This window comes from Calidris pugnax, unplaced genomic scaffold (genome assembly GCF_001431845.1).
Source record: "Calidris pugnax isolate Ruff unplaced genomic scaffold, ASM143184v1 scaffold102, whole genome shotgun sequence".
In the NCBI taxonomy this organism is placed as follows: Eukaryota; Metazoa; Chordata; class Aves; order Charadriiformes; family Scolopacidae; genus Calidris; species Calidris pugnax.
Window position 1 is genome coordinate 1,191,749 of NW_015090846.1, and position 19,556 is coordinate 1,211,304.

The 19,556-nt window shown below is 54.6% G+C and overlaps 3 protein-coding genes across 3 annotated transcripts in view; 1 reads left to right on the plus strand and 2 right to left on the minus strand.

The window, feature by feature from the left end:
• ABL1 (ABL proto-oncogene 1, non-receptor tyrosine kinase) overlaps positions 1-7,841 on the plus strand; it is a 118,352-nt gene extending 110,511 nt beyond the window's left edge. Inside the window, exons 8-11 of the mRNA XM_014942958.1 lie at positions 382-534; positions 1,094-1,183; positions 1,491-1,655; positions 4,061-7,841. Coding sequence (XP_014798444.1) covers positions 382-534; positions 1,094-1,183; positions 1,491-1,655; positions 4,061-5,763 — 2,111 coding nt within the window. The 3' untranslated portion in view covers positions 5,764-7,841. The remainder of the gene's footprint in view (positions 1-381; positions 535-1,093; positions 1,184-1,490; positions 1,656-4,060) is intronic.
• A 5,381-nt stretch (positions 7,842-13,222) lies between these two features.
• On the minus strand, positions 13,223-13,609 carry QRFP (pyroglutamylated RFamide peptide). The gene has a single exon (XM_014942798.1). The coding sequence runs from the start codon at positions 13,607-13,609 to the stop codon at positions 13,223-13,225; it is 387 nt and encodes a 128-aa protein (XP_014798284.1).
• Positions 13,610-18,316: 4,707 nt separating this feature from the next.
• FIBCD1 (fibrinogen C domain containing 1) overlaps positions 18,317-19,556 on the minus strand; it is a 28,768-nt gene continuing 27,528 nt past the window's right edge. The window contains exons 5-6 of the mRNA XM_014942731.1: positions 19,105-19,284; positions 18,317-18,831 (exon numbers count right to left, since the gene is read on the minus strand). Of these exons, the coding sequence (XP_014798217.1) occupies positions 18,572-18,831; positions 19,105-19,284 (440 nt within the window). The 3' untranslated portion in view covers positions 18,317-18,571. The remainder of the gene's footprint in view (positions 18,832-19,104; positions 19,285-19,556) is intronic.

A 19,556-nucleotide genomic window follows, 5' to 3' on the forward strand; every position in this document is an offset into this window, starting at 1 on the left:
ACGAGAGGAGCTGTCAAACTGAGGGGGGACTGCAGTGCAGCACTGAAATGGTTTCAGCTAATCCACTGTGAAGTCTCTTAATTGTGCTTTTAATAGGACTTGAAGGATCTCAAGGCGTTCAGGTTTGAGACAACTGATACATTGAAAATTAGTCTAATTCTACCCTGTCATATCGCAGGAGAGTTGTCTGTGCTGACGAAGAGGCTTGTTACGCTTCTTTAACATTTAAGCTGCTGCTGAGCATGGGATCTGAGCCACCCAGAGCTGGTTTAAGTGTGCAGCGCTGTTTAGTGACTACTCCCACTAAGCAACCTTGCAAATTTAAGATGAAAACAAAGCTTATTGATTTTTTTTTATCTTTTTTTTTCCCCTCCACTGCAGCCTTTGGCGTTCTGCTGTGGGAAATCGCGACCTACGGCATGTCCCCTTACCCTGGGATTGATCTGTCTCAAGTCTATGAGCTGTTGGAGAAAGACTACCGTATGGAGCGCCCCGAAGGCTGTCCTGAGAAAGTTTATGAGCTCATGAGAGCATGTAAGTATTCCTCAGCCCTTCAAATGCCACTTTTTAGCTCTGCGGAGGTGCAGTAGGATCTGGCCACACACAGCAAGGCACGAGAAACCCCCTGCCAGCACCAGTGAAGGTGCAAAGCTCTGGAGAAGTGCTTGGTTAAAACTGCTTTCCCCAGGGGATGAACGCTCTAGGAAACGGCCGTTCTACTCTACCGGGAGCACGTGGGCCTGGGGGAGAGATTTGTTGTTCAGCTCAATGTTTTCTTTGCCTCCTTTTTCCTGACAATTTAAAGAAAAGCTTGTTCTCTAAGGATGAAGCTTCGTTAGGCTTCTTAAGGGACTGACTGTTACTGCTCCACTGGGGGCTTTTGGTACATGACTTAGTGGGATACAGTTTTTTCCAGCATCACTTTGGCTGGGTGGTGGTTGCAGGTACCCAGCAGCCTCCAAATGAGGTTTCCATATCATTATTTTCTCTCACCCCTTTTATAAAAAGGGATCTACCATTGGTAGCTCCTCCTGGTGTGGTGTTCTGAATGTCTGATGCTGGCGGGAAGCTTTGAGTGGTGTTGTTTTTTCAGGCTGGCAGTGGAGCCCTTCCGATAGACCCTCCTTTGCTGAGATCCATCAGGCCTTTGAAACCATGTTTCAGGAATCCAGCATATCAGATGGTAGGTCCGGGTTCCTCTTGGAGTGGCAATTCCAGGGATGGGGAAAGGGCCAACTGCATCCTTAATTCTGCACGTTTTTCACATGAAACTCAGTCCTAAGTTAAATGATGTAGAAAGTGGGGATGTGTTTACACGTGGGCTTTTTCTGTGTATGGGCTTGGTCCTGATTTTAAAGGGCCAAATGGCTGAGCGTCGTCAAGGACCCTCTGCTTTGTGTTGTTTGCTTTTCTTATGTGCTATTAACTCTGAACAGCACAATAGTTTTTATCTTCCATTGATTGTAGTAATTCTCTTCTGTGCATTGCAGAGGTGGAGAAGGAACTGGGAAAGAAGGGCATGAGGAGCGTCGTGAGCAATTTCCTCCAGGCTCCAGAGTTACCAACCAAAACACGAACATCCAGGAGAACTGCTGAAAGCAAAGACGCCAACGAGGGCCTGGAGACTACACATGCTCGAGGCCTGGGGGAATGTGGTAGGTTTTAATTAAAGTCATTATTCCTTTAGGAAGTACAGAGAAAAACAAAATGCGCATCCAGCTCCAGGTCTTCACCTAGAAAAAGCTGTGTCTAATAACAGGTGCCATCTTTCTGTACCAGTGTTGTGTTTCTGGGTGACAGGCTGCTGAGCTTGCTTTCCTGGCTTCAGGACTAGTTTTATTATGCTTTGCAAAGGTAGGTTGTTAATCTTGGGACCAGACACAGACACACAGAGCAGCTGGGAGTGTGAATCCTTAACTGGTTGAGGGATTGGCACTGTACCTGCTGGTGCTTAGAAAAGTTCTTTTAACTTAATGGCTGTTGCCTGCAGCTCCCTGTAGACCTGAGCCTGAGCACGGAGCTCTCTGGTCTTATCCTCTTCCCATTCCCTGGTAGGAGCTATCAATGGGATTTCCCACTGCATCTGACTCTGGGTAATCTGCTGTGTTCAAGCCACTTTACACTACCACGCTGTATAACGTAAAGCAGGACGATGGCTTGGGGTTAGGAAGTCCCATAAGGGAGGTTTCTTCACTCTTCCATCCTACCAGATTTGTGCTTGAAGCACTGAAGAGTATTACTCCTGGCAGGTACCAAATATGATTTCAGCAAGGGACAACGAGGTATTTACAGAATCTTCCATGAAATTAAACTCTCTTTCAATCAGTTTCTTCAAGAACTTACCTTCCATTCTGAGGTAACACAGGCAGTGGTACAACGCTGAATGTATACAGTAGGTTTGTGTCTAGCTCATTGGAAAAAAACAAAAAAACAAAATACAGTGGGTTTTTTTCCACCTCCTGTTGAGGCTGCCTTCTCTATCCGTTCATGTGACTGACCTTTTTTGTGTAATGTCAAATTCAGGTAGTGGCACATGTTTCAGTAGCAAATGTACATTTAGGCAAAGAGGGGAAAAAAAGAAGGGATGTAAAATGTTTGAAAAAGGAAGTATCAGTGACTTAGAAAAGAAGGTTATTTACCATATATAGGAAATATAATTGCCTGGTATTACAAGCTTTGAAGTAAAATAACTTCATTTAAATACTTAAGGGCTTTGAGAGATTCAAGTGCAGCAGGAATAATATGATTTTAACGTTATGCTGGGAATCATTTCACTTTTTATTGTGAAAGAAAATATTTCACATTAAAGTTTTATTGCAGTTTCCCCTTCAATTGTCAGTGTTTCCATAGTGAGTCCAGCGGCTGGAAGCTGATCCTCAGTGCAAGCTGCTAGTTTTCTCTGGATCTCTGCAGCTCCACTGTGTCTAGACACAGTAAGGCCATGGCCTCCCGACGTGCTGGGACTGGGAGGTCTTCTGGTTGTCCAGGTCCCCATAAATTGTGTGGGAATGGTTTAACTGCACGTGGGAAGCCTGGTGTCTTCTCAAAGCGCACAACTATTTTTCTTCAAATGCTCTCTCCTCAACCAAAATCCCTTCCTCAACCAGAGTCCTACCCATAGCATGATGATCACCAGTACGTGACTAAAAGGCATCCTCCTTTTCCCTGCGACTCTGCTTCATCTCCCTTCCTACTGCCTGGTGGAGCTGTAAATGTACCTGCTGCCCTGCAGGCATTCCTCCCCTGAGGTACCTGCTGCCTGGCCTGGGAATGAGACACCCTGTCAGTCAAGTACAGAGACCTTCAGGACTCCGTATAAATTTATTATAAACCACTATTCATTTTTAAATACCTCGTGTAAGTGGAGAAAGGGTCACCCCGTCGTTTCCTTCTGGAGCGTTGATCCCGAAGGAGGCTGTTACTACCACTTTCCTCTATTACTAGACAAAACTGGCCATCTTCATGGTGGTGTGACCCAAAGTGTCCAGCTGTCAAAGGGCATCTTGATTTCTGCTTGTGAAAAAGTGATTTCCATTCCCCACAAATGGCACCAGGAAAGGAGGTGAGGAGTATCAGAATCTAAATGAAGGAGGAGACTGGGGATGGAGATGGGTTACAGAGATGTCTCATTAATTCAGAGGGTCAGCTCTTCAAAAGACAGCAACAGCACGGGGACTAAAGCAAAGACCTCTTAATATTTATCTTCTTCACAGTGTGAAGTTTAGACAAGTCTCTGGGTGTGAGGGCAGGAATCTGAACATAAACATTTTGTGTTTGTACGTCGCTGTTTAAATCAGAAGCCTACAGGGAAAATAGTTTGGCAGCTGAGCCCTGTAGAGGCCACCTCAGAAATGGATTTGTGCAGGAACAGGGACCAGGTTCAGCGCAGGCTTGAGTGGGGCTGAACTTGCTTTCATTCTGGTCTAAATTTGTCTCTTTTTACAGAACCCACACCTTTTAGAGGTGCTGCAGTGGTTTGATCCTGGAAGAAAGCCGGTTATTCTGTTCTGGCTGTTGAAGCAACCCTCAGTAGACTCTTTTTTTGTTTTTTCCCTTGCAGACCCTCTGGATCATGAGCCTGCTATTTCACCCTTGCTCCCACGGAAGGAGAGGGCGGCCCTGGAGAGCAGTTTGAATGAAGATGAGAGGCTGCTTCCCAAAGACAAAAAGCACAACCTCTTCAGCGCCCTGATCAAGAAGAAGAAGAAAACGGCCCCCACCCCTCCGAAACGGAGCAGCTCCTTCCGAGAGATGGACGGCCACGCGGACCGCAGGGCAGGTGGGGAGGAGGAGGGCAGGGATGCTGGCAACGGAGCTTTCGTTGCACCCCCTGCAGACCCAGCTGACCCCTCCAAGTTTCAGAGCCCAAGCAATGGGGCTGGTGTCACCAACGGGGTTGTCGCTGGCAACTCTGGATTTCTATCTCCCCACCTGCGGAAGAAATCCAGCACGATGAGCAGCAGTCGGGGGGTGGCTGGCGAAGAGGAGAGTAGTTCCAACTCCAGCAAGCGTTTCTTAAGGTCCTGCTCAGCCTCCTGCGTGCCCCACGGGGCGAAGGACACGGAGTGGAAATCTGTGACTCTGCCTCGGGATTTACAGTCCACGGGACGCCAGTTTGATTCCTCCACTTTTGGGGGACACAAAAGCGAAAAGCCGGCGCTGCCTCGCAAGCGGGCAAACGAGGCCAAGACTGACATTGCTGTCAGGGGGACGGTGACCCCTCCTCCGCGGCTGCTGAAGAAAAATGAAGAGACCACTGACGAGGTGTTCAAAGATGCGGAGTCGAGCCCTGGCTCCAGCCCTCCCACTCTGACGCCAAAACTTGGCCGGAGGCAACCTGCTGCCCCTCCTTCCTCCAGCACGCTCCACAAGGACGATGGAGGCAAATCCAGTGCCTTAGGTACCACTGTGACCATGGACCAAGGTTCTGCTGCCAAACCCAACCCTGCTGGGTTCGTGGGTGCCAGCAAGGCTTCTTCCTCTGAGGAGCCGCGACTGAGGAGGCTCAAGCAGACCTCAGAGTCGGCAGGGAAGGACAAAGGGAAGTTATCGAAGCTGAAACCGGCCCCTCCGCTTCCCCTCTCCTCATCCTCCCTTGGCAAGCCTGGGAAGGTTTCTCACAGCCCCAGCCACGAAGCAGCAGCAGATGTGGTGTCTGGGCCGAAATCCAAACAGTTGACTCAGGTTGGAGAGGCTGCAGGCAGCGATGCTGTCAAGCCAAACCAGTCAGGGGAAGGTGTGAAAAAGCTGGGGATCCCCTCTGTACCAAAGCCACAGTCCTCTACAAAGCTGCTGATGAGCACAGCAACCCCAGCTGCCTCTTCCTCATCCGTACCCTCCGCCCCAGGCGGGGACCAGCCATCGTCTACAGCCTTTATCCCCCTCATATCCACCAGGGTCTCGCTGCGGAAGACCCGGCAGCCCCCAGAGAGGATTGCCAGTGGCACCATCACTAAAGGGGTGGTGTTGGAAAGCACTGAGGCCCTCCGGATGGCCATCAGCAAGAACTCTGAGCAAATGGCAAGCCACAGCGCCGTCTTGGAGGCTGGCAAGAACCTCTACACCTTCTGCGTGAGCTACGTGGACTCCATTCAGCAGATGAGGAACAAATTTGCCTTTCGGGAGGCCATCAATAAGCTGGAGAATAACCTACGGGAGCTTCAGATCTGCCCAGCAACAGCTGGCAGTGGTCCTGCAGCCACCCAGGACTTTAGCAAACTTCTCAGTTCAGTGAAAGAAATCAGCGACATCGTTCAGAGGTAGCAGAAGCCAGGTTTAAAAGTCAAAATAAAATCCCAATGGGCCAAAGCCAACTGTGGAGAGGGAGTAACGTGTGTGGACTGAGAAAGGACCGGGGCGTTCAGGTTAGGGCCATGCAAAAGACACAGACTGTGAATGGATGCCCCAGCTCCAAAGGGCAGGGCTGTGTTCGAGAGGCACTTTCCACCCTCTTAACTCAGATTCCCTGTGTTTCATATACTTGTAATCGTCTTATCTGTGGAGTTCTTGCCTTGTGGACTACAAGTCTAAATGCTGATGTCACACCATGCCTTTTTATTAGTGTTTTATTGCTCTGGACAGACCATTAAGACTGAAGCCAGACTGGTGGACACTCAGATGCCATCCTCCTCAGGAGGACTTTCTACTGCATTTTCCTCTCTTCCCCCTGCCCCACTGTACCTAAGGATGAGTGTTTGAATAGCAATAGACCCACTGCATTTCTTGGGAGAGCTGCAGCACGTGTCCCTGGCCCGAGTCTGAGATTTACCTGACATTAATGCAACAGATTTGGCGCTTGGGAGGAAAGGGGGGCAAAATTGTTAATGTAAGGGGTTGGTTTTTTTAATGACAGAATGCTACAAATGATGTTTGCCCAAATTCTTCCCATGATTCTACCTGCTGCCCTTCCTTTCTGTGTTTTTTTTTTTTTTAAAGTCATTTCTTCGTGTTGTTGAGCCCAAGTGAATCGTTGGGGTTCAAAATGTTGCAGATGGCACCTGCTAATGTAGTGGCACAGGAGCCCGTCTGCGGATCTCCCCTGGTAGCCATAAAGGACTGGAGAAGGTCTGAGGAAGGACGTGCTGTCACACACTTGTGATACCTGACATTAATGGGGCTGGCGTTTGGGGTGTGGAAGGATGCAGAGGTCGGGGGGCGGTGGGGCTGGTGCTGAGCAAGGTGTCGCTCCCCCAAAGACGGGAGGGTTGCAGGAGGGGGAGACAGCTTGGGGTGAGTTCAGAGATACCTCCGTGCCTCCAGCAGATCTTTCAGCTGAGCTTGCACATCACTGATGGGTGAGAACTGCTGTTTTTCTGGTTGAATTTCCAGCTTTTTGAGTTCTGTGAGCAGAGGGGGGACCTGGCTTCTGCCCTCCCATAGAGACCTTTGCTTTGAGGGGCTGTGGTGCCTCCCTTCCTGCCCCAGTGCTGACTCCCTGGGAAAAGCTCAGATGCTGGTACTTTGGGGTTAAAACCGTCACTACCTTCATGCCGGTGTGGTTCCATCCAGCATCAAACGAGGATCTGTGAAGACTGCAGACACTTCCCTTGGGTGCATCTCCTGAGGAGAGCACCACAAAATGCTGACCGCAGGACTCCTGGGCTTCCTTTCCGAGGACCTGTGACCTTCCCAACTAATGCAACGTGACTGGGAACTAACTGTGACTTGTGACAATAGTGAAAGAACAAGGTTTAGGGCTATTAACAGTGCAATTTAACTCCTTTTAACAGTTCCAAACAAGAGAAAAAAAAACATTTTCCATCTCCTGTTCCCCTGTAACTCTTGTGACCCCTCTTGTGTATCTTAAATACTAATTGCCTTCAATTGTATTTTATTCTGTTCTCTTTGGAACTGTTTCTTTTGTATATGATTTCTAGTAGCTCACTCGTGTGTGTTCACGCCACTTCTCGCCCTCACAAACAGCCGTGACTTATCACATGACAAATGTTCAAAAGGAAATACACACTTCTGCCACAGGCTGCCTTTAAAAATGTAAGGAAAAAAAAAAAATATCCAGCCACCCTTGGACTGTCTCTTTCCTGGAGGTACTGTTTTTACTTTGATAACATATTGTGCCACTATATTATACATTTGTATCTCGTTATTACACACTTTTGTAGACTTGTCTTTTTTACAGTGTGTAAATAGCTCTGTCCTTCATCTCTGTGATACTTAAGGGGGTTGTTTCCCCTTTAATTTGGTCCAGTACAGATTGTTTCTGTGCACGACTTCCAATTCTTCCTCCTCTCTTTCTCTCTTTTTCTTTTTTTTTTTTTTGATTTATTTTTTATTCCAGTCTCTCTTGCGTAGTATATTTAAAAATAAATCAATGTTGAGGAAAACTCGTGTTTGTCTGTTAGCAAGGCTTTTCAAGCCCAGTTACCTCCGTATCCGAAAAGAGGGGGTTTCCTGTTTGGGGGGGTTCACTGAGGCAGCAGCACCTCTTCCATGTCCTTTTGATCTGGCTCTGAAAAGCCAGGAGAGGGGGGAAAAAAAAAATAAATACACAGAGTAAAGACTGTGTGATCACCTCTTTTGAAGGGAAGACTTTGCTGTTCTCTTAGAGGAGATTTAAATGAGAGATTTGATTCCAAACTTCTCTTCCTCTTAATTGTTTGTGTTCTGTAATTCAGCTGCTGTTGTTTTTCTCTCCTCCTCTGCTATGGAAAGACCTGGGAGCTTCTCTCCTCAGACAATTCTGGCTGCTCCCTCCCCCGTTTCCAGCTGTGCACTGGCTGAGGCACCGCTGGGCGCGATGCTCCCGGCACAGACCCCAAGTGAGGAGCTTCCCATTCAGCTCCCTCGAGACCCTGGCACGCTGTCTGGCTGCAGGTTTTCTGTCTAAAAGCTAGAAATAATGTTGTCTCCAAAAGTCCATCTTTATTTTCTATTTTCAGACTACCTTTCCCCTTGAGGGAGGGACGTATCCAGGTACTAAGCAGCCTCTAAAATGAGACACAGCCTTGATTAATGAGGGTGTTAGAGCAAAAAATGGACGAGAAGGAACCAAGGGCAGCCCCAGGTCCTGCAGCTGCTCAGTGATGTTTTAGGGTCATAACCCGGCTCGTCCAGTTTCTAATCCCCTTGACAAGTCCCTGGTGAAATCTGTCAGTCCTGGCGTGGGGAACCGCTGGCTCCTGGGCCACAGGAACAAGGCTCATCAGAAACCGTGTCTGGCTGTGACAGCGGTGGCATTGGGCTGCTTCTAAATGAGCGTGAAGAAGATGAAAAGAGGAGAGGGGAGGATGCTGTGGGCAAGTATAAATGTGATTAATGGCCTGCGCTTGGCAAGGGCTACTTCTCAGCAGGGTGGTGGTGCCCAGTGAATGTCCATGTAAAGCTGCAAGGGGTTCCTGGTTGGTTGGTGACAATGACCCTTGGCAAAAATCAGTGTCCAGGCTGCTCTTTTTGTACATCTTCAGCATAAAGACTTGAATACAGTGAATAGTTGTGGGTTGAGGGAATATATGGAGAAGCTGAACCTGCCTCATCCCTGGTCTTCTCCATCTCTGCTTTCTGAGGGACCAGTCCGTGGTGTCGTGGGAAGGTGGAGGCCGGTTGACCTGACAGGGGAAAGACCTGGGACCTGCAGCGTTGGGAGTGAGAGAGAGAGGGGATTAAAGGCTAAATTTAGCCACGTACAGTAGGAGTTGATTTAACAGATCGATGCATTTAACAGTTTGATTGCTCCAATTTTCAAGGCTATTGAGCTTGAAAGTGAGAGTGCTCTGGGGGAAAAAATAGCTGTGTTTGTGTTTTTTGTTTTGGTTTTCGCGTCTTTGAAATTACAATGTTCGCTCTTTTAGGTTTTCCTTTAATGTCATCCTGCCTTTTGTTGCGAAGTTGCTTGTCACAAGATGTAAAATGTGGCCAGTGTTTTACACTCACTCTTTTTTCTCAAAAGAAAAAGAGGTTATTAAAGCCAGGCTGGTGTGGCTGCTGTTGGGTAGAGATGCTGCAGGGCCAGCAGCACTCTCAGGTGTGCAGGAGCCCTGCCTGCCCCCGGGGGTGATCGGTGACCGACTGACAGCCTCTCCCTTGTTTGACATTAATTCTTTCACTATTGAAAAGAGAGGAAAACACACCTAAGCACTGCGTCGCCTCTGAAGAGAGGGTTCCTGGTGTCGCTGTGCATCTCAAAGCAGGCTGGCAGCAGAGCAGGACAGGCTCCTGCTCCGAGGGTGAGCTGGGAATGATGCTCCTGGATCAACCTGCTTCTCTGGTCACTCCTGATGCCTTGGTGCCCCTAAAGCTGTGGGTGAGGGACAGCCCTGCAAGTCATTTGGCTGTTCAGGCTGGTCTCAAAACTGTCCTCCCTGCAGGTGGAGTGCTGCTTGGGGTTTTTTCCGTGGTAGGTCCAGCTCAGCAGGAATTCCACCTGCAAACCAGGCTGTGCTGAGCTGTTTTCCCAGCAGTTGCCCCCGTGTTGAAGGTTCTGTGTTTGTCCTGATGTCCAGTCTGCTGGTAAAGGTCCTACCTGTGCTTCTGCAGTGCTAAATGACCTGGTTATGATGCCTTAGCCCCTTCTCAAGTCCCTTGGCTGTGATTAAATCAGGCTCTTTCTCTGCAGAGGATCTCCTTGGGTTCCTGAGCTTTGCTGTGCCCGAGGTGTGTGTGTTTGTAAGCGCTGGGAGGATGAGGAGCAGCCCATGGAAATAGAGTGGATGAGCAGAGATGGGGCCGGGGCAAGGATGAGGGTTGTACCTTGACCAGGGGACATTTTATAGAGGGTCCCAGCACTGGTGATGCTGGCAGCAAGTATGTTTGTGTTGGTCCTTGCTGGCTGGGTCCACTGGCCATGTGTAGAAGAATCCAATGCCTATTTGATGCTGTCCCTTTGACGACACACAATGTGCCGTGGTGCTGGTGCTGCAGGCAGTCACCCTGCCCTGTCTGTGTGGCCATGCCGAAACGAATCTGGCTGGTTATGGTTCAGTGTGTGGGTGGGCTCCGAGGTCTCCAGCTCTCCAAGGTCTGAGTGACCCCCTGGGAACTGCCCCACAACGGGAGCCGGGAGGGGAGGAATTGGGAGGGGGCGAATCTACCCATGGGGATGGGAGACACCATGTCCAGCACACAGGGATGGGCTTCCCAGCCTCCTGGGGGGTTGCTCCTGGTGTGTCCCCCCCTCCTTCCTCCCAGGCAACACCCCCAGACTCCAGGCAGTTATTTTCTATGTGCTTTTATCTCCTCCTTCCCCCTCCCCAGCCTCAATCACCAAGGAGCAATAACGAAGAGCCTGGAGCGCTGCCTTTTACCAAGCACATCACTCGTCTTCATGCCTGATGAGGGCTGCTCAGGGGGGTGCCACGGTCCCTCGCCTGTCCCCAACAGCCCCTTTCCTCCCTGAGGGTGAGGAGGGTGGTGGCATCATCCCAGCTGCCCATCAAGGAGCCCCCCCAGGGCGCAGGGGCTGAGCCCAGCTCTGTCCCACCCGCAGGTAAGCGCTGGGGGAAGCGCTGGCTTTTACTTTTAAATAAGTTATACAGAGGGTTATTGCGCTTCAATCAAAGCCTCGTTATACGTGGGGTTTTATCCTGCTGCTCTGACCCTGTTCTTCTCCCGGACATGAGAGCAGGAGCCCAGGCATCCCACCCAGCCCCAGCATGGCCCAGCAGGTCTCCTTTCCCTTCCCACAGCAAACGGTGCCACTTTTCCCTGCGACGATCCATCCCGGCAAAGCCAGGGATTTACCAGCCCTCGCTAACCCGGCCGTTACTCCCAAAACTTCCCCCCTTCCTCCTTCCCATCCCTCCCCCCCCCGACTCCAGCGCAGGGTAAAATTGATCAGTGCATATTTATTGATGGTTTGAACACTCAAAAGAAAGAAAGGGGGGGGGGGACAAGGGAGGGGGGGGACGTTGCCATAGAAACATCGATAAAGCTCCCGCGTCTGCTGCGTGCTGCGAGCGCTGCGCCTGCGTCCCCCAGCCCGCCGGCCGTCGGTGGGGTGGGAGTCGAGAGGGATGGGAGGTGGGTTTGGGGGTGCCTGGGTGAAGGGCACCCCCAAATGCCACCAGGGTTGTTGGGTGGCCGTCCCGGTCCCTGCGGTGTGAAATGGTCCCCACAGCAGGGATGCAGGGGGTGGAAAACATCCTTCCTCTCCTTCACCCTCGCAGCTGGTGCCGTCCTCGTGCGAGGGCCAAATCCTGGTGTCGTCTGTATCCCTGCTCATCCAGAGTCCCTCCTGTTTGGCACCCGTGGGGCTGTGACCCACACGTAGCTCCCCATAGGAGCCTTCTCTTGTGCCTCATCCCTAGACCCAGCTGCCCCACGGCTGGTGTTTCCCTGCGGGTTCCAGTCGTCCCTTCAGCCTCCTCTTACACCGCTCCTGCTGCGAGAACAGCTCGCGCCAGCCCTGGCAGCGCTCTGTTAAGTGCTCTGTCTCCTTGATGGATATTACAATGCACCTCTTGGAGCCTGATTTTTTTTATTTTTTATTTTTTTTTTCCCCCAACCAAGTCCTGCCACGGTCTTTGATTCTGAGGGTGCAATTTAGCGCTTGCAAATAATTGCCCTGCTTCGTTTTTGTGCCTGCGATGAAATATTAGCAGTCGTTAGGTGTCTAAGTTGCCGTTAGTGCCTGCGAGCCAGGTAGTTAGATCTCTGATTACTAATATCTCTGCCTGCAGTGGTAGGCACAAAGGCAAACGTTGTTGTTGGCGTTGGCAGAGCTCAATCTGCCCGAAGGAGGAGACGGCAGTCGCTGGAGCGGGGCTTGTCCTTCGCAGCCGTGGCTGTGCTGGCTTTTAGGGCTAATGATTCCCCAAGCTGATGTCTGGAGGGGATCAGAGAGCAGGAGGACACTGAGCACCCATTGGTGGCCCCGGGTAGGTGCAGGGGTCCTTGTCTCAGCCCCTCTGCACCTGCATTTCTGCAGTGGCCACAGCTGGGAATAGGTGGTGATGAGGCCAGGAAGGGGCTAGGAATGGCCAGGCTTTCAGGCAAGTGATGGGACAAGAATGCTGAAGGTCGGTCATTGCTTTTTCACCCTCACAAGGACTCTGGTGGCATCTGAGGACAGGTTTTGGGGTCGGGGTGTGAGCGAGGCGTTGGGACTGCAGCAGGACTGGTGATGCCAGAGCAGGTTTCTGTGCTCGCGCCAGGGATTTCTAAGGACAAGATTTTCTCGAACCCCGCTGCTCTGTCCTGGTTTGCTCACAGGAGTTGGCTCAAACTGTCCTGGTTTGCTCACAGGAGCTGGCTCTTGTAAGTGGCATCTTGACACTAAGCGGAATTTGCTGCCCGAGGGACTTTTCTTTAACAGGCAGGAGAGCAGCAACTCCACGACTCCACGGAGAGCTCTGCGGGACCTGCTCCTCCCCAACAGCCCTGTCCTGGCCGGTGGCTACTTCATCCCTCCTCGCTCCAGCCTCAATGCCTGCCCCGGCCACTTCTGCCTGTCCTGGGGTGGCATCCCTGCCCTCTGCCAGCACCATGGCACTGGAGACCCTTGCCACATGTGACTGGGGAAGGGATGCAGTGGCTTCTTTTTTAAATCATCCTCCTCTTCTTCCATTGCACTGGCTGGGAGCAGGGACAGGAGAGCTGGAGCAGGGCTGCGAGTGGAGCAAACACAGTGTGTCCCCCTCCCCGAGGCAACGCCAGCAGCAAACCCCCCCCCCAATACCCTTTTGTCCAAGCAAATCTAGGTGAGATGGAAGGGAAGGATGGAAGGGGGTGACCTGCAGGAGGAGGGGTGGGGGGTGTCAAGTCCGGGCCCTCATCTCCCGAAGCGGAAGGTGAAGCCCCCTTTTTTCCTGTTGTAGCCGTTGAGCTCCTCAGCCAGGTTCCCCAACGTGCTGCTGCGTTTCTCCCCCCCCGCTGGCAGCAGCCCGGAGCCCCCCTGCCTGCCCAGCCGCTGCCCGCTGCCCTCCTTGCCGTAGCCCTGCAGCCCCCGGGCGATGCCCAGCAGCACGCTCAGCTCCTCGCTGCGCCTCCGCTTCGCCCCTGCCCTCCAGCAGGGACCCGAATCCTCGGCCACCGCTCGCCAGCTGGGCTTCAGCAGGGTCCCTTCCCCGGGGTCCGCCGGCTCCTGCCGCTGGCTGGGGGGGAAGCAGGCCCCCAGGCTGAGGAGGAAGAGGCAGGACAGGGAGTAGGGTGCTCTCATCTGGGGGAGGCAGAGGAAGGGAGAGATGTGTTGGTAAACGGCAGAGCATCCTTGGGCAGAGCAGTGGTCAGGATGTGTGGCTGCAGAGGGGGTGTCCTCGGCCAGCCTGTGTTCCCCATCCCTGCTCCAGCACCCACAAACCAGCCCTGCCACCCCTACACCCTGCAAGACAAACCCTCCAGCACCCACAAACCAGCCCTGTCACCCCTACACCTTGCGAGATAACCCCTCCAGCACCCACAAACCAGCCCTGTCACCCCTACACCCTGCGAGACAACCCCTCCAGCACCCACAAACCTGCCACCCCTACACCCTGTGAGACAACCCCTCCAGCACCCACAATCCAGCCCTGCCACCCCTACACCCTGTGAGAAAACCCCTCCAGCACCCACAGCTCCTCCTGCAGCCTCTGCCTCCTGCAGTGGTGGTGCTGCTGCTGGTGGTGGTGGTGGTGGGGGGTCCATCTCTCCCCTGATGCCTTCAGACCTGCCCCCCTTCATCTTCAGCCGCTCGCTGCTCACAAATTATAGCCTTGCAGCTACTCCCCCCCTCCCCTTGTTCGCAGCCGAGAGCCGAGCTCTGCGCGGACGGGGGTGGCTGAGTGGGCTATTAGCCAGGCTATTAGCCAGGCGGGCTGATGGGCTCCGGAGCCGCCTGCTCCTCTTAGAGGCGCTGCGGGGAGGATTTAAGTGCCTTCGCCTCAGCCGGCCTCATCTTCCCCCCGCGCAGGTCCTGCCCGCAGCGCCCGGCTAATGCCAGGGGGGAGGAAGGTGCTTGACATCCCCCTGCTTTATGGGGCTCGGCGGTGACCCCCCCGGCAGCAGGGGCTGCCCAGCAGAGCAGGAGGGAGCGTGGTCCTGGGCTGCAGGAGAAGATGCTGCTGGCACCTGGGGTGACCTTGAGTGCAGGCAGGGCTGCTCTGCCTCCCCTTCCTCCTCCCACAAAGGCTCAGGAAGGGGAAATGGGTTTTTTTATTATTATTATTATTACTATTTTTTGCTGGAGGTGTCACCTTAAAAGTCACTGCTGGTGATGGTAGCTGGGTGTCTGCCCCACGCTTGCAGGCTGGGGAGCTGCTGAGGATGCTCCTGAGCTGGACCCAGCTGAGCCCATGCCCTCCCCACCACCCCCCCTGCCCGTGGGCTTCACTTTGGGGTGCTCCCTGCCTCGTTCACACCTTCTCCCTCTTCTGTGCTCTCCCCTTTTGCACCCAGTTACCCACAGTGAAGCCAAATCTCTGGGTGCACCCAAAGCGGGGAGCACCCTCCCAGCACCAAAAATCAGGGCTTCCGAGTCCCGTAGTGGGGGTGTCAGGGGGTGCCCAGCCCTGCCTGTTGCCCCCAGCTGCCCCCCCCCATCCTCTCCCTCCTCCCCACCTGCGCTGCCCGAGGGCACAAAGCAGGGGAGAGCGGACAGACAGACGGATGGTCCACGGCCACTCACCTCTGCGTCTCCAGTGATGCCCCGGTGCCTCCTCCCCTGGCCCCGCTCTGTGCCGCCCTGTGCCCAGACTGAGCCCTCCAGCCCTCCTCACCTGCCATTAAATACCCGCCGGCGCTAATTGCCGTGTCACCCCGGAGCGCGTGGCCGGCTGGCAGGGCTGTGGCCACCCCGATGCTGGTGGGGATGGGGGGGGGGGTTGGTCGAGCTGCCGCAATGGGAGCGCGGCATCACCGCTGATTAACGCGCCTCCTTCGTTTGCTGCCTCATTTGGAGGAGAGGCTGGGTGCTCTCCCCGCTGGAGGTGGCCTTGGCACCGGCAGCCGGTGTCAGGGTCTCGTGTCCCCCACCCTCTTGGTGCTGGGTGGCTGTTGGGGGTCCCCAGATGTGTGTACAAGTGGGGGGGGTGCCCAGAGACCCCTGCACCCCCAGACCTGCTCAGGGACTGGCCCCCCATGGACAAGCCCAAGTGCATCCCCCGTCCTTGGCCGGTGAACACAGCTATTGGAGCTAAAGAGTGGTCCCCAACGCCTGGCACTTGTCCATCCCCTCCCGGGTCCCTCCTGTCCTGGGCAGAGCAGGGTGTGGGGTGGGCAGCACCCCGCTGCTCAGCGGGAAGGGGCTGGGGGCTCCACTCTGTCCTGGCCCCAGGGCCACCCCAAGGTCCTGCAGTGCCAGGCTTTGGGCTGCAGCCCCTGTGAAGCCTCCACTGCCCGGTTCCTGTCCCCTCCAGGTCTCCCTGGCAGTTTTGGGCAGGCTGAGCCAGGGATGTGCTGGTTCCCAGGGATGCCACACTATGAGGTGGTGGAGTCTCCTTCTCTGGAGACATTCAAAAACTGCCTGGACAAGATCCTGTGCAACCTGCTCTAGGTAGACCCACTCTGTTGGGGGGGTTGGACTTGATGATCTCCAGAGGTCCCTTCCAACCTCATAAGATTCTATGATTCTACGATTCTATGAGCCTGGTGCAGGGAAGGAGCCCTCACCCCCATCCCGGCGGGAGCTGCGATAATCTGGTGCATCCCTTCGCCGTCACCACGGCAGGTTCCTCCGTCGATGTCCCTGCACCACACCACAGCCACGGCCACCGACACGCCGGGTAACGATGAGTTCCTTTTATTAAGGAGTTTAGAAAGTCCACATGTACAGCGTTGGACACCACTCACACACGACCTAGACTTCACGGCACCGCTACACACCACGACCCGACCCAGGGCTTCACCAAAAAGGTACGTACGTGGCCAGGTCCTGGCCACCCCTGGCCACCCCTCTCCAGGGAGGTGTCACCACGGAGGGGTTTAGCCTAATCTGGGGCTACGGAGCGACGCGTGCGCTCCCGGGATTAATCCTGGGAAATCCTGCCTCTCGGCGTGGATTCAATACCTCTTGTGCAAGTCAAAGTCATTGGGGGCCCTGGGTGACACAGGCAGTTACACGAGGGTGTGCTACCAACAAACTCCATGTACAATGTCCCCTCCCCACCATGGAAAAACACCAGTGGAGGGGTCCAGGGAGGGGACAAGCCTTCCTGCCCTGGGGACGTGGCTCCGTGTGCCGCCTTGTTCTGAAGAACAAGCCCTAGAAAACTCAGCTACAGCTAATCCACTGAAATAAATGAACAGAAAGTAAAGATGGGAATTGTGCTCCTCATCTGTGTGGGACCCTTTCTGGAAGGATCCACTGAGGTGCAGGGAGTCCCTTGGAAGCTGCTGGTGGCTCCTGCTCTCGTGCTGGCTGGGAAAAGCCACCACCAGGCTCCCCCAAATCCCATGGCTTGAGGAAGCCAGTCCGGCCGGCAGGATTGGTGAGGACAGAACCTGTCCTCTGAGCTTGTCCTCACCCGAGGGCTCTGAGGAACATCTCTGGCAGAAGGGAAAGGTGTGGTGTCCCCCAATCCATCATTTGTCCCTGACTCCCATCAGGACAGACAAACAGGGACGCAGCCAGCACAGGATCCAAGGTGGGGAGGGCTTAAAAAAAAAGGAGAAGCACGGAGGGAAGTACCAATCTGCCACCACCAGGAAGATGAGCCTTTGATCTCCCAAGGCCTTAAGCCCCATGGAAATGGGGGTGGTGGGAGCTTCCCTCCCTTCCTTGGGCAGTCTGTCCATCCAACGGTGTCTGCTGGGGCCAGGGCCCGACGTGAGGCTTTGCTCCCCATTGCTGCTGCAGCACTGGCAGAAAATCACATAAAGGGTGGTGGGGTCCCAGCTGTCCCCCTCTCCTCCCTTTTTTGGGGGCAAAAATCCCCCCATTTAAGTCATTCCAGGGAACCAAAGGGAGAAGTCACCCCACATTCCGTGGCTGCTCCTCTTTGGGTCAGCCAGCACGAGGCATTGCTTGCCGCCCGGTTATCAGGGCCCTGCAGATGCTAAGCCCCACTCGGGGCTTCTTTTTGCAAAACCTTAATGGGATTTGAAGAAATGAAAGGCTTTGAATATCTGCAGGTGCCGAGCCAGAGCGCGGCTCATCCTGGGTGAAAATGAATTCCAGTCCCTGGGCCCAGAGCGAGCGGAGGGGGCTCATGCGGGGGGCACGTGGGCATGCTGTCCAACGTCCAGGGTTTGGGGAAAGGTCATAACTTTGGGAAGATGAAAGTCCGATGTGAGTCCGGGCAGGTCTGGTTGGGAGGGAGGAGCCGTGAAACACGGGTTGGGAATCAAGCCTTCATTGCCTCCTCCTCCTCGCCGTGCTCCCTGTTTCCCCAGCGCTGGCAAAACACCTCTGTGCCGTGCTCAGGTCTGGGTGTGCGTCCTTGGAACTCCATGATGGCTTGCTTTGGGGTGCCCCAACCCAACCAGGAGGCTCCAGGAGCCAGGACAGGGACAGCAGGGACAAAGGAGTTCATTGTTGCCCCTTTCAAGAGAGCGTTTTGCAGGCTGGAGAAGGACTCACTGGCCTGGTCAGATGTTTGCATGGGCTGTAACCTTGTTGAGCACCCTCCATCCCCAGTAGCACTGTGGGGTGAGCTGGAGCCATGGAGCAGCAGCCCCATCCCTGTGCCAGGGGCTCTGCAGGGCTCGGGGGCTCCCGAGGGCGAGTGTCTGCCAGTCCTTTGCCAGCTCAGCCAGACCACAGCCAGGTGTCCATGCCCAAAGTGGAGATGAGCAGAGGTGCCCGAGCTCTTGCATCCCTCCCTCCCTCCCTCCCTCCCTCCAGGCAGCCCCTTCCCTTCCCTTCCCTGCCAGACACTGCTGGGCACAGCTCCCCAAATCCCTGCTCCCCAAATCCCTGCTCCTCAAATCCCCACAGCAGTGAGCACCAGCCGTGGGTGATGCTCTGGCCAGGAGACCCATTTTGGCTGCAGGGGAGCCATGGTGGGAGGAGGCAAAGGTCCAGTGATGTCCGTGGGTGCCCAGGAGCTAAATCCACCCTTGCTGGGGGCAGGTGCTCCCCAGGGGCACCTCGAAGATGGGCCAGCCTTCGGGGAGGATGGAGAGGGTGGCAGTTGAGGGGACAGAGCTACGAGGTGGTGGGGAAGGGCAGGGGTCTGGGCATCGGGGGGGGGCTCATGCCATCCAGCTAATTCTCCTCCCGGACAGGCCGGATCTTCATCTCGGTGAACTTGAGGGAGTACTGCCAGCCGGTCCAGGAGGACCACTCGATGCCATCGGCGTAGGAGCTGTGGTGGCCCTTGAGGTACTGCCCGTTGAGGTTGGAGGTGTGGCAGTTGCGGTACCACCAGGCGCCGTGGTAGAAAGCCGCGCAGTTGTTCTCCGAGTGATCGTTGTCCAGGTCCTTGGTGGTGAACTTCATCCCGTTGTGCTTCAGGAAGGAGTCACCTGCCACAGGGGAAAAGGAGCCATGATGGGCCCTTCCTGCCCCTCAGGCTGTCTCCTGTCCCAGGGGGGGCTGCCCTGGGCACCCCAATGAGGCACTTTTGGTGATGTACAGGGCACTTGGGATCACCCACCCTCCAAACACCCAACTGCAGCCCCTCTCCCAGCTCCACCGCTGGAGGAGGCTGCCAAGACCCCAGTGAGGTGGCCCCTTGGTGGCCGTGGGCTCCCCCTGCCCCATGGGACCACGTGCATCCCCCTGCCCTGCCACCCTACCTGCCGTCCCCGAGTAGTCGGCGATGGAGACAGGGTACCCGTCCTCCTCGGGGTCCACGGAGAAGAGCCCCACGCCGAAGCTGCCGTAGTGGGCGAAGGCGGTGCCGTTGTCGAAGTCCTCCAGGTCGATGCGGAGCTCGTAGCTGCCCTGCACCGTCAGCACGTGGATCCTCTTCAGCCCTGCGATGGAGGGAGGGGGTGAGTGCGGGGACCCCAGCAGGGACGGGGTGGCTGGGGGTCCCTGGGGAGGGGGTTGTGGGGTGGGACGGGGAGCCCTCACTCTGTGATTGCTGCACAGCCAAGGGCTTGGGGGAAAACATCTCCATGGCTTCCCTGAGCAGCCACCAGGTCCCCTCCCGCATGTCTGGGCTGTCACTCCTAGGACATGAGTGCTGGCCAAGGAGGGGCTAGGTGTCCCAAAGGAAACCCCAGATGCCCCGGGGTGGGGAGGG